Here is a 15,031-nt window from a genome sequence, read left to right as displayed (position 1 = left end):
TCCGCAAGCAAGAAGGAGTGAGGCAAAGGAACAACATTTATTTGAAATATAGTCATTTTAATAATTAATCTTTTTTTAATATTAAACATGTCTTTACTTTTGATCAATGCATCCTTGCTGAGTAAAAGTATTATTATTTTTTTATATATACATATTTTTAATATATTTATTACCCTTAACTTAAATGGTAGTATATCATGCTTACTACAAAAATATTAAGCAACACAACTGTTTTCAAAGTTGGTTCTTGAGCACCAAATTAGCGTATTAGAAAGATTTCTGAAGGATCATCTTAGACTTCTTTCAAAAACATAAAAAAACTTCATTATTCTCAAGTGTTGACAGATATTTTATAATATATAGAGAGCTCTTAATTGTTTTTCCTACACAAGATTTTTGTTTTTTTTTCAACTTTTTTTTTGTGTGTGCTTTTTTAAAAACTTTTCTTGTTTTGTTTTTGTTTAGTTTTTTTGCTTCTCAGAGTTTGAGATTTTAATTAACTCACCTTTTTCATCACATTGCTCTATTATGACATGAATTTTCAACAGACTTTTTTAATGCAAGTGAAGCTCCCCTCACTCACCTGCACACTTGGTTCTGCTGATGAGGGGTGGTCCAGGTGGCCCGGTCCCACCCTCACCCGGCCGAGTAAGCAGCACACTGATATGGTACTCCGTATCTGGATCCAGGTGCCAGAGCTTATATGTAACCATGTTAACTCCAAGTATCTCCGACCAGGGCGCCTGGCTGGCCCGATATTCGATTTCCCGACGAATGATGGGGCCATCGCCCAGGATGGAGTTGGTGTTTAGTTGAATGATCAAATATGTGGAGCCAGCTCTCAACAGCTGGGGTGGAGCAATTGGAGATGGGGGAACTGTGATAGAGGCAAAAGGGAGATTACAGTAAAAGTCTATTCAGGGAATGAAGAAAATGTGTTTATATTTTAGCCTTTTCAAGCAAACCCCAGGAGGAATATATGAAATGTTTTAATGTACTATAACCTGAATCAGTCTAATCTTTTTTACCCAGTTTTTAAGCTTATCTTGACCAGACACAGTTGCCATGAGGTGAAAGAACATTTGCGGCTCAAAATGGTACAACTAAAAACGCAAAGTTCAAGGGTTAAAATACCAATCTGGCCATGCACATTAAACCTCCAGTAGCTGGTTCTTTCAGGTCCTCAAGGGAGAGCTATAAGTAGACCAACAGATGTGCAAGACTGTAGAATGTGGAAGAACGTGAGATACAAGGTCATGCTATTTAGTGTGAGATTTTCATATCTGGCCCCCTGAGGATCTTGGTGGGCAGATACACAGTAGCCACAATAACGAGGGAAAAATTCTCCTATTTGATTTGCAAGGTAAGGAAAGTTTGTTTTCGTTTTTTTGATATATATTTAAACCTTGACTAATCACTGGAACTTCAAAGGCTCTCGAGTTATCAAACAATTAGTGAGAGAAATTGATTTAGAAGGAAGGAAGCGAGGAGTCCAATCAAAGAAAAGATATCAGCGCTGACTTTTCCCATGACTAATCTTCTGGTCTGCTGTGTCTGCAAACTTTCTCTCTCAGGGCCAGCTGCAGATGGCAAATATCCAGCTAGGGACAGAGAAAGCCTCTCCTGGGAGGGATATGAGATGGCAGCGAGTAATAAAGCTCATCTTTTCTGTCAGAGAAAGGCTTTGAGAATATTATAAAGTCAACTCAAACTTCATATGAGAAGAGACATAAAAACAGGCCGCCTTTTCTTTGTGATTCTCCCTCAATCCAGTGTTGGTTAGGGCAGATTATTAATTTCACCCTGAGAAAGCTTCTTTCGCCAGACTAGAGTTCAGAATTACTGCGAAAAACAGATCTGAACCCTACTGACTGACTGAGTACAATTCTCATTAGCCCTCTGGCTCCTCTGCATTAGCCCTGTTGCAATGTAATCTATGGGCCCATTGAGGAACAGTGAGTTGTGAAATGAGTTGATCAAGCTAATTAAAGGACTGATTAGCCTCTTGTTAGCGGGGGCAAGCGTGGGAGGGCAGTTTGGAAAAGACAAGGAGAACATCAGAGTGAAGGGAAAGGAAAATCTAAGGTGAGCGTAATGAGCTTGCGTCAACGCTGTCGCGCTAGAATGTGGGCCTATAGCTTTATGGACTCGTCTGGTGGGGCCAATCTGCCGTGCTTAACTGAGGTGCAGTAATGCATTTTAAATAGGACCTCCTGTCGAAGTAAAAGCCATCAGGAAGCATTGCCAATAACATGCTGCAGAGGGAATGCAGATATAGTGTGAAATGGCTTTAAAGCTCTGTAACATAGAGGCACAGTTGCAAGCGGGTCTCGTTATAAGTTATGCTTCATACTGCGATGTTCCCGAGTGGATTCTGCCTACAGCTCTGGTAAAAATATAATGATGAAGTTGTAATGAGTCAGTGTGACAAGTGCCATAAGAGCAAGTGCTTTGTATCTAAGCACTTTGCTGAACATCTGATTAGTCAGACCCCTAAAAACAGTGCATGTTAAATGAGTTTTGAATTTGATGACAAGATCTAGAGAACATTAACAATTTTACCCCGGAATATGGTTACATTTAAGGCATTTAGCAAACGCCCTTATCCAATCGCTTTAGCAGCACAAGCAAGAAAAACATGCGAAATAGAAAGTTATCTGCTGGGAAAGTGCTTTCTATACAACAAAATTTTGTAAAATAAAATAAAATAAAATTTCGTAAAATAAAATAAAATAAAATAAAATAAAATTTCGTAAAATAAAATAAAATTTCGTAAAATAAAATAAAATAAAATAAAATAATAAAATAAAATAAAATAAAACCCATTAAGATGCCAAAATTACTGTAAAAAGTCTTATTCTGTGATTTTGGTAGGAAGAAAGAAAATATCTTAACCAGAGTTTAATAAACAGTGTGAGGAGTACAAATAATTGAATAGCTAGAAGTTTCTCTTTTAGGATCTCTGAAGGTATTACCTGTGGTTTTTCATTTCTAGTTTTGTTATGACTGCATTAAAAAAAACAGCCTGAAGGTTTTATAATGCTGTGCTTCTAGGTCACATTGTGGCATACAGTAAAGCCGTATTTCTAAATTCGCCATAATCCGTGCTGCTACATCTATCAATAGGATTAGCATGGTGCCTCTCTCAGTATGCCTTAAGGATGGAAGCTGAATAACCCACGTGGCTCCATCCATCCCTATCCTTATTCCACCCATGACTTCTCCTTTTGCTTAGGGGATATCAGTCTGACCAGGGTTTAAAGGTGGACACAGAAAGCTGCCACTGTAGGCTGATGGGCAAGTGTCAAGTTGTATGGTTGAAATTTCAAGTAGGGAGGAGTCTTGCTTTGGTTAAATATGATGCTGAAGACATTTGCTGAATCGTCATGATTATTCTTAGGAAATGTTCTGTACTACTTTAGAACTTTGATACTGTTCTATAAATACAAATAAATGGAATCTCACTGATTCAGAATTTAAATGGATAGTGGAAATGTCATTATTTACTCCTCATGTCATTTCAAACCTTTATGCTTTTTTTTTTTTCGTTTATTTTCGTTTATTTTTTTTATTCCAAGCTCCAAAAAGGATAATGTATAATACTTAAAGGTGCCATCGAATGAAAAATTGAATTTATCTTGGCATAGTTGAATAACAAGAGTTCAGTACATGGAAATGACATACATTGAGTCTCAAACTCCATTGTTTCCTCCTTCTTATATAAATCTCTGACCTCTGACGAACAGGCAAATCTCAACATAACACAGACTGTTACATAACAGTCAGGATCATTAATATGTATGACCCCAATATTTGCATATGCCAGCCCACTTTCAAGGTATTACACAAAGGCAGGACGTCTGGATCTGTGCAGAGCTGAATCATCAGACTAGGTAAGCAAGCAAGAACAATAGCGAAAAATGGCAGATGGAGCAATAATAACTGACATGATCCATGATTACATGAAATTTTTAGTGATATTTGTGAATTGTCTTTCTAAATGTTTCGTTAGCATGTTGCTAATGTACTGTTAAATGTGGTTAAAGTTACCATCGTTTATTACTGTATTCACGGAGACAAGAGCCGTCACTATTTTCATTTTTAAACACTTGCAGTCTGCATAATTCATAAACACAACTTCATTCTTTATAAATCTCTCCAACAGTGTGTAATGTTAGCTTTAGCTCCGTTAGCTGCAGCCTAGCTATCAAACTCATTCAGAATCAAATGTAAACATCAAAAAAAATACTATACTCACATTATCCGATGCATACACGCAGCATGCATGACGAACATCTTGTAAAGATCCATTTGAGGGTTATATTAGCTGTGTGAACTTTGTAAATGCACTGTATAATTGTCGACAGCTCAGGGGGGCAGGGAGCGTGTGATTTAAAGGGGCCGCAGCATTAATCAATGCATAGTTAATGATGCCCCAAAATAGGCAGTTAAAAAAATTAATTAAAAAAAATCTATGAGGTATTTTGAGCTGAAACTTCACAGACACATTCAGGGGACACCTTAGACTTATATTACATCTTGTAAAAAAACGTTCGATGGCACCTTTAACAAATGTCATTCATTGAAAATCTGCCACAAATCAAGCAGCTGTCAAAACAAATATCGCACCTACAGTGTAGATGGGGTGTTAATAATATCAAATCTGCACCATAATTTATTTGAGAGCTGCACTGGAGATGAAGATTCAATTAACAACAACTTAAATTTAATTTGTATGACTTTCTTTGAATGGACTATCTTATGGTGCTTTTATGATCCTTTTTGGAGCTCGAGTTTGTGTATGTAAAGACTAAATTTTTTGCGTTAAACAGAAAAAAAATAGCAGCATACATGTTTGCAATGACATGAGGTTGAGTAAATAATGACAAAATGACCATTTTGGAGGGAACTACCCCTTTAAGCTTTACTAAATACCAACTGCAAACAAAATTCTGCTATTACAATAGTCCACACACACACAAAACTGATCATTTCAGGACAAGGGAACATAAGATGTGAGAATGCAAGGCTATAATAGAAAAAAAAAATACAATGACTTGGATTCAGCCAGAATACCATTATCCTGTGATGTGCACATTATGGGCAGTAAAACGAAGACAGAAAGGACAAAAGAAAGAAAGAAAACAAGCTCTTCACCTTTGACAATGAGTTCAGCAAAGTTGGAGACGCCAGAGCCTCTGGAGGACTGTGTGACACAGCGGTATAGGTCCTGCTCTGGCTTCTGGACGTCCTCCAGTTGAAAGGACACTGCGAAGCGGTTGCGGCCCAAGTGCTTGACAGAACCACCTGAGGACACTTCTCCATTGTGCCGCTAGAAAAGAAGAAAAACAGGAAAAAAGGCTACAGCCTACTCACCAAGCATATGCTGCCAAGTACTTATATAAACACTGAATGAGCAATGCACTTTTTCTGGGATAAAGCCAGTTGTCATTAAACTCAGGACACAAATACTGAGCCAAAACAAGACTAAAATTGCATTTGCCCAATTACTTGATGAAGTTATAATTTAGGCATCTTATATTTAAGGTACACACATATATCATAGTGACAACAGACAAAGCACTATAAAACCACCATAAGAGTTAGGGATGTGCCTGAAGCTGAATAGTATGTTTGCATTTTACTGGGCCCCTAAAGGGATGAAACAAATATGAGATGGGAGGAAAAAATATATTTCCATGCTTTTGCATTCTCTTGCAATTTTACAGTTGGGTAATTATATTGTATATAATTGGCGGGCATCAGGGAGTCGCTATCAATATGTGGGGTATTGAAACTGCTTTTGAATGCAAGCTAGCTTTTTACTTTCGCTTTCCAATCCACTATCACACGTACTCTGCGTATACTACTGTAATTGCAGCAATGATGCCATTTCATGCAGATGAATGAAAGTGAAAAGCTTCAATTTATGTTGAGAGACGAGCCATAAAAGTTGGACACCGAAGTATGATTCATCTGAATAATTAGGACCAAAATAAAGAAGTCTTGAAAGTCTTGCACGTAACTTAGTATGGGGAATTGCTACGTGGAGCTTGGTGAGGAACCAGACACATCTCTCACACAAAGCCACACTTGATAGCAGCAACCTTTCAGTGCGGCTCAGGTAATTTAAGCGAGACAGTGGTGTGAATAGCACCCATCCAAGATGTCAACGCATTCATTTTCCCCCTCTCCGAATACCAAGGACACAAAATGAGCGTTGAGAGTGCACTCATACGAGCGGAAAGCACTTCGAGAAGGAGGTCAGCGGCTGCTACACAACTATGTGTGTTTGTTTATTATGGGGCTGCAAAAGTGTTTAGGCTTTCTATGTGGTTCAAGACCACACAAACCAGACCTGAATGTAGGGGTAATGTGTGGGCAATGGCTGCAAATTTGAGGTTTGCATAAAACAAAGCCAAACGTACAATCAAACCAAACATACAACCAAACGTACAATCATCTGGCTTTGAGAGCCACTCTCTCTTTTTTTCAACCTAGCAATCACATTCAGTGAACTGCCAGACAGGCAAACATGTAGGATAAACATACAGTAAGAGAGCTGTGGACAATCTGTTTGGACTAAACGTGCCACACATTACAGATGCATTTGACCAATGCACCTGTTTGGTATTAGCTGGAACACTTGAAAAATGTAAAACTTGAAACTAAGTTACCTGACCATATACTGTAAAAATTATATTGTAAAATTGTAATTGTAAATTGTAAAAGTTTTATTTTTTTTAAAGAAAATACACGTTATTTTACTATTTATCCACTATTCACAGTAATGTGTGTACTGTATGTATGTATGTCTGTATGTGTATGTATATATAATACATATATGTATATATAATATATATATATATATGTGTGTGTGTGTGTGTGTGTGTGTGTGTGTGTGTGTGTGTGTGTGTGTATATATAAAAATGTAAAGGTAAACATACTTACACACACATTATAACAGTTATAAACAGTAAAATATACAGGTTACCAAAACGTCATACTGTAATGCCTGTAAGGACCATAGCTGTCAAGAGAAAAAAACATTTATAGAGTACCATATCCATGATTAAAGGCAGAAAGTAGGCTGTAGCTAGTACTACAGATAGATGAAGTAGGAAAACATCCATATAAAATGGAAGTGAAGACAGAGAGCCATATATCTCCTGCTGTGTTTAGGGGAGAAATGAGCACTTCAGAGGGTTTGAAGACATTGATTATTGCAAAATCTTGTGTCGCTGTGACAGCTTGCAACCACAGGCATCTGTCCTTGACCTTGATGTGACATAATCATTCATTTAATTGAATTCCACCTTTGATGCCAGAAACTTCAGCTCTCTGAGGGCACCGGGAAATGTTCCTTCCAAAGACCACGTTAGAACCTAAAAATACTCTCAGAACAATTATATTATATAACGAAGACAGATGAAGAAAGAGTAATCTCTGCATGGCTTTGCTTTTGAAGATTTACAGTTTACAACTAAGTTTCTTAAGATTCTTAAAGATATGAAAATGTAACTGCAAGGTTGTGAAGTTAAACATTGTTTAAAAAATAATAATAAACATGTCCTCTCTGATCTAATCTGAGGAAGAGTAGGAGTTTTAAGAACAAAATCAATTTGAACAAAAGTGTTCTTGAAATTTACAATGCCCTACTTAAAAAAAAGCTGCCTTTTATATGGTAATAATCAGGTGCTTTGAGCACATTTGGTGCTAATTTTGTTGACACGCAGTAAGTCACGACAGACTCAGCCAAGATGATTATTTCTCCACAAAAAAAAACAAAACAAGAAAAACAAACCTGATAATACACCATAAAAATCCAATCTATGCTCACCTCCAAAAGGAACTTCTCTGCTTCAGAGGGACGCCCGGCTGCTACGCATTGGAAAGTGGCATTCTGTCCAGCGTTGACCTCCACATCTCCCAAGCGGGAGAAATGAGGAGCTTTATCTGAACACAGAGACATAAGGGGTTCAGAATAACAAACAAACAAACAAACAAAAAACAAACACACACAAAGAAGAGGGAACAAAAATATTTATTATCATACACTGCCATTCAGAAGTTTGCGGTCATTTCGACCTTTTAAAAGAAATTAATATTTTTATTTAGGAAATATTTTTATTGTATTCATCAAAGATTCATGAAAAAGTGCATCACAAATATTAAGAGGCACACTTGTCCAACATTAAAAATAAGAAATGTAACGAAATTAGCCATTTAGAATGGTTTCTGAAGGATCATGTGACATTGAAGACTAGAGTAATGATGCTGAACTGTATTTTTGATCAAGTTAATGCAGTATTAGTAATAAACTTCTTTCAAAAATATTTTTTTTTTCAATGTAAAAGTCTTTACTGTTACTTTTGATCAATTTAATGCTGAAAAAATGTATTAATTTCTATCAAAAAGAATGTGTGCATACAGTAGTCCACAGTAGTGCCTTTACAACCTTCTTAAAGTCAACACTGAAATACATATTTCTGGTATGAACAGGAAAAAGACTTTCCTTTCTGTTGACATTATTAGGCCCCTTTATTTGTCAACGTCGTGCCTAAACCAACTGCCTCCATTCTGGTACGCAACGCCCACTTTTTACGATCCAGTCAAGTCCTGCCCTACATTTCTCAATTTGAATATTCTATTTTCCCTCAAACATGTCGTATTTTGGAAGCAAAATGTGTTGCGAACGTTGTTTCATGTGGACTACAAATGCAGGGAAACAATCTCTTAGTGGCCAGAAATGTTGATTTGTTCCAGTTTGACTGGCTAGTTAAACGCTGTGTCCATATATGGGTTGTTTCCTTGCCTATATGTGAGACAATTGATAATCCTATGACATAAAGTCTAGCTAATCTTCCTCTAGCATACATGGTTCTTGGTACTTTCCTTGCCTTTAAACTTAATCCATTTCCATGAGGTCTCAGTTCAACTAAACTTCAATATGACCTTTTGAATTTAAAAGTCATATCTATTCATTTGAAGACAACTGAATATACCGAATCAGGGATTAAACAGGATAAAAAGAAGAAAGCAATGGATAGATAGGATAGATTAAAATAAAGAAATACTTTATTGATCCCCAGGAGAAAATACAGGTGTGAGATTGTTGCAATATGCTTTATATAATGTGCACAAAAACACCCCGTTGAAAAGACATAGTGCAGCCAAGACATTACATTCATTGTCTGCACATTATATTACAAAATACGAAGAAACCAATTTCAGAGCCTGATGGTGGCAGAGGATACACTACTCATTCAAGTGCTGAAAGCCTAACAAAACAAGAAGCAAAAAAAAAATAAACACAGATAAATACTGCAGATTTTTTTTAATCAGTTCTTTGAATGGGTGTCATATATAAAAAGGCCCTCAGGGAACATGAATAGCTTCATGTTAACAGTGTTTAGTCTCTGAGAGCGGAGGAGAGCTCCTATGGGAACCGCAGACAGCCCAGCGCGGCTGAGAGTTTGACTGTTACTAGTAAACAGTGTACGGTTTATGTATAATTTAATCATTTGAACTACTGAACTGCTTCTATTTGCGTGGTGATAAGAGAAGAAAATCACTTTTAAAGTTTCGACAAATCAACTACATGTATGTTTTATTAAAAATACTGTTACTGATGGAAAAAAAAGTGGTTTCGATATCCAACTTATTTTGCAATGCTGAAGTAAGCTATTTTCTGTGAATCTGCAAGACTTCCAATTCATTAGCCACAATATGCAAGAACAACAAAGTGCAGTAAATGGTAAAACTTTGCACTACAAACCAGTTGCCATGACATGGAAATGGTTGCATAAAAAAAGCATAATAATCTTTCTTCCATACTGCAGGTTTCATAAGAAGGCTGTCTTGGTTAGATTTGCAGGCTTGTGTTGGAGCTCTAAAAATGTAATCTTCTCTAACCACAGAGCTTTCCTCCTCTCTGGCAATGAAACAGCCTTTCCTCCTTGAGGAGGATGTATATAAAATCACTGTAAACTGCCTACCCACACTGCACACATCTGAAATCTGTCAATCAAAGCAGATAAATAAGCTATGAGGTCTGATATAACAGAAAATGCTGTTTTGTAATCCACCCTGAGCTTGTGTTATTTATCTTATTTGAAAAACCAGGCCCAAGCTACCACGGGTAGCCACATGTTCGATGGGCATTCCACTGTGTGATGCTCGATTCATGTTTTTATGAGTCAACATGAATCGCAAGGCAAGGGAGTATGAAAAGAGACCGAAAATCTGTCGGCCAGAGTATTAAATATGCTTGTTTGTATCCTAAAGACTTTGATTAATAGATACTGCCGTCGCCACAACACTATGGTTATGATGTGTAGAGAATGCAAACGAACAGAAACCACACCCTCTCTTGAATCAGATGGAAATCTTCTCTCTTTCTCGCTCTTTGTACTCTTTTTGCCTGCCTTTCCTTTTTGACTTGTCTTGCCAAATGGTGATTTCCGCAGTCTGGCGCAATGCCACTCTCGACAATGTGTGTCCAGGTCCTGATGAGAGTTTTAATTATTTAATGTGCACAGTGGGGCTTAGATGATGCCATCTGCCGCCTGCAGGAAGTAGGGAGGGGGGCGAAGGAAGAGGGTGTTAGAAGACTCAGCAGAGATGAGCTTTCATGACCACAGCATCTGTTGATTTGCTTGTTTGGAATTGCACTTTATTACCATCTAATAGTAGTTTGTCAGTTTTCTCTGTTTAAATATGTATAAATATCACTACAGTTTTATGAAGCCTTAAAAGCATTAAGGTGTCCCTCAGGGGTTGTGAAAAGGATTGTTAACTTGGAGCGAAGACCGCATCTCTGTGGTGTGCCACCTATCCCTATCGGCCGGTCACTAAAACACATTTCAGCACATCAGTAACAATTACAGTTGATAATTGCGCTGTCGGAGCCTATTGAATTGGCCTTAGAAAAGGCTCGCAGCTTTCAGATAAATATACAAACATGTTGTTATCGTATAAAGCAGCTTGTTTTAATAAAAGCCAGTCAGATAAGGCAGAATTCACCAAGAATGAATTGCACCCGCTGTATCATTTATTTGCACATGCAGTCTGCATTATTCTAGCGCCCAATTCACAAAAGGAATTATGCAAAGTAGGCACATGCCCTAAAACGCAATATACATGACAAATTTGCAATTTCTGAACTTACAGGTTGATTCTAGGTGTTCAAATGAGGAGAATGCAGCAGTGTACTGTGATCTGCTGTTTATCAGCTGTTATATATATATATATATATATATATATATATATATATATATATATATATATATATATATATATATATATATATATATATATATATATATATATATATAAATTTTATATATATAAATAAATTTTTATTCAACATAATTATTTTCTTTAAAGAAGAAATGTTAATCTTGAGTACCTATAGAGTAGTAGTGCATCCTTCATATCTCCAAAAAGTCTTTAGTTTTATCATATTTATAAAAGACACATACGCTGTACCGAGTCTTTCCGAAAACAGCCGAGCTCCTGGAGGTGTGCCGTGTGAGCGGAGCTAAAGAGTGACGAGCACATGCAGCTTTTGTGTAGGGATAGTCTGCAAGCTATCAGTGGTCAGCTAAACAAATATATATAAACACATGCAATACACCATTGCATTATCCCTGGATAACTTTTGAATCACTATAATGAATATAGCGTATAGTGAATGATGAATAATGAATTTATTAATTCACTACGTTCATGTTGTTTACATTATATGCACTAAGGGCGCATATTGCCAAAAAAACAGACATCTGAAGCAGTTTTACCCACCACCTTTACTCAGTTCCGACTCATGACAGGCATCATTATTATTGCTCTGACCGCTGCATCTTTCAGTTTCAAAGGATTTGTAAATCCAGAGTAGAACTGAGCCTTGTTTATAAAACCATAAGCGCCAATCCTGAGGGCTCGAGCAGCCAAGGAAAACACAAGATATTCTCCATTCATTTTAACCAATAAAAAAGTGATTGCAATTATCAGTTTCTATGGTTATTTTAATAACAAATAATAATCTCGTGAGGTCCTGTGACCTGTGCAGCACTGCCGACGACTTCCGTAAAGCCAAACGCGCGTTGATGGGCGTGCTCTTGTTCTCTCGCTCAGGTCGACATGCACACATGCACTCTTCCGGCAGAAGTGCCCGTACAAGGAAGTGCCCCGTACAATTCCGACCTTTATGACGTCACACAGCCCCATACTCAAAAAAGACCGCAAAGTTTATGAGGATTTGGAAGGGTATTTTTGGCAAAGAAATATTCCAACTCTTGCTTTGAAACTTTGGCCATGTTTAGCAAGAGAATCCAACTCTTTAAGTGTAAATAAGTCAGAATACATGAAATAGCATTTTAACCCCCAATCTGTCTGACTCCAATGGTTTAACCTCAATTTCATGAAGCAACACAAGTGCTTCGTTTGCTAAAAAAAAAAAACAACAACAACATTTTACTACTTTAATTACAAAATATTAATATGAAGTATAGTGCGCTTTACTGTATGACATGGAGGTGCCGACGCGATCACTTGCATCTTTTCAACTTAAAATACTCATTTTTTGTCATAGAGATAAGACAGTAAAGGGTCTACTTATATAAAAACATAATTTACCACTTTATTTACAAAATCTTAATCTGTAATGGGCAATGACGAGAACACCATGACGCATGCATGTTATGTTGACACGAGAGCGGACGTTGTTACGTGAACATGCGTTGGAGATTATTATTTAGTAAATAAAGTGGTAAATTATGTTGATGATGTTTTCTGTGCAAACAAAGCACTCCCACCGCTTCATAAAATTGAAGTTAAACCACTGAAGTCACATGGATTACTTTAATGCCTACTTTAATTACTTACTACCTTTCTGGGGCTTGAAAGTGGTATTTGCATAGGATGTCAATGGAGGGACAGAAAGCTCTCAGATTTCATCAAAAAGATCTTCATTTGTGTTCTAAAGATGAACAAAAGTCTTATGGGTTTGGAACAACATAAGGTTGAGTAATTAATGACAGAATTCTCATTTTTGGGTGAACTAACTCTTTGACATAAATACTCTCAGCACATTTAGCACCATGTTAAACTAGATTGTAGACCAAATAAATTGTACAAATGACTTGTCCATTAAAGTCTATCTGACACCAATTACCAAAATTGTCACTTGACAGCCATTAAGTCATACATAAAAATATTTTAATAAACCAGTCTTCAATACTACCATTGCATCTTTAACTTCCAGACTACAGTCAGCATACAAAAACAAAGGTCTAGCTCTGCTGGATTAGGGATGTTTAAAGGATTTCTACTTTCCCCCTTGGCAGTAAAAGACATCACAGCTCCGTACACACTGTGCAGTCTTCACTGCACTGGTGGGCTGAACACATCACACATTCCCTCACAAAAATTCCCTACTCTGATCTGTTTGTTTTCTACCATGTCCAGCAGCTAGCAGGCTACAGCATGCCGGCAACCAGCAGGGTTCAGGTTCCCGCTAACTAATGCAGTACATATGCAGCATACTGATGCACACGCTGCATAGTAAATGTTAAATAGTAGCACCCGCATAAAAAATAACTGAAATAGCTGATATACCTCAATTGTTTCTCCCAGAGAGCAAATGGAGACTTGAAGTTAGTATTTTATATAAGGAAGTATATAAGATTTATGTTTTAATACATTATCTTAACCCAGTTAATTGTTCATTAGTATGCCATTCATGAGTTTCCCTCTCCCAAAAGTGTAAACATCTTCACAGATCCATCAATCTCTTTCTAGCTCAACCTATTATATCATAGCTGTTGTAGCAGGCTACAATGGATGCTTCAATATTAATCGTTTTAGCATAGAAAACTCAATGTGCACATCCACGATAGTTACATCGCAGGATGTCTAGTATAGGGATTGTTAATCAGAACTTGAACATGTTTTAGGTCCTGTCAGTTTAAACATTCAAGAGATTTTAAACCATTTGAGCGCACGAAGATGCGAAAGAGAACTCAATTCTGAATGTGTGGCTGTTTTATGTGTATTTAAAATTAAGCTTTATTTTTGTAATTCTGCTAGATGCTAGTAATGCTGCAAACTACATAGTTCACCTTTAAGTTTCCTGCTTCTTAGCTTTTTGTCCAGAGAAAAAGAGCTTACTAATCGGTTAAGTGTCTCATTTAGTTGACTAAATAGTTATTGGGTGTTAGTTTACTTTATACAAGGACAAACTTCTTTGTACTTGCACTGATTAATCATTCATACTATTAGACATTGTGTAAACTTGTAAAGCTGACCTAAAATTGGAATTGGAAAGTGTGACAGGGTCTACATAAAAAATAAAAAAAATAATTCTGAGGAAGTTTTTCACACAAGATGGAAACTAGATCTTTTCATCATCAAAGAAACAATGCAGCTGTATCCTGCTGAGCTAAAAGCCAAAAGCCAGAGTAGACTGAAACAAGGATGAAAGGTGAATCTGGGTACAAAAGTGACTTTGATATCCAAATTATGTGTGCTTACAGATCCATCAGGAAGATCTGTGTTGAACTGGACCTGCATAGGAAGATGTACTTGAGAATGCAAAACTCGCAGTGTCATGTTTCATATTAGAAAAGTTACTACAAAATAGTGATTGAACGATCTGGATTTTGTGGCTGATGCTAATTTCTACAGTGCATTCTGGAAATATACATTTAACTAAACCATTTATTATGATTAACTCGTTCCCTGCCATTGACGGAATTTTCCAGCAATCCATTTGTCACTGATATACAGTAGGGGACGCTATAATACATCTTCTGAAAGAGTACAGAACCTATGGATCAAAACACAGGCGACGAAAAAGCAGAAACAAGCGACAGAAGCATGGCTTAATAAGAACATGTAAAATAATGAGATCATCAAACATTAAACGGCATATAAATCAAAACTGCCTAATGTTACCAAATGAAATGTCGAACCCAGGACAAGGTACAGGACTGTGCAAGTTTTGGGGGTGCTGATGAACTCAATCTACTCC

General features: G+C 36.9%; 1 protein-coding gene across 10 annotated transcripts in view; it reads right to left on the bottom strand.

Annotated features, from left to right (window-relative positions):
* Nucleotides 1-15,031, bottom strand: part of ptprub (protein tyrosine phosphatase receptor type Ub) — a 261,558-nt gene that overhangs the window by 103,220 nt on the left and 143,307 nt on the right. For all 10 annotated transcript variants that reach the window (XM_067405445.1, XM_067405447.1, XM_067405448.1 and 7 more), the window contains exons 5-7: nucleotides 7,841-7,956; nucleotides 5,158-5,332; nucleotides 584-877 (exon numbers count right to left, since the gene is read on the bottom strand). In XM_067405445.1, coding sequence (XP_067261546.1) covers nucleotides 584-877; nucleotides 5,158-5,332; nucleotides 7,841-7,956 — 585 coding nt within the window. The remainder of the gene's footprint in view (nucleotides 1-583; nucleotides 878-5,157; nucleotides 5,333-7,840; nucleotides 7,957-15,031) is intronic.

Source organism: Chanodichthys erythropterus, chromosome 2 (assembly GCF_024489055.1).
Source record: "Chanodichthys erythropterus isolate Z2021 chromosome 2, ASM2448905v1, whole genome shotgun sequence".
NCBI lineage: Eukaryota > Metazoa > Chordata > Actinopteri > Cypriniformes > Xenocyprididae > Chanodichthys > Chanodichthys erythropterus.
This window is presented reverse-complemented; position numbering and strand designations above follow the sequence as displayed.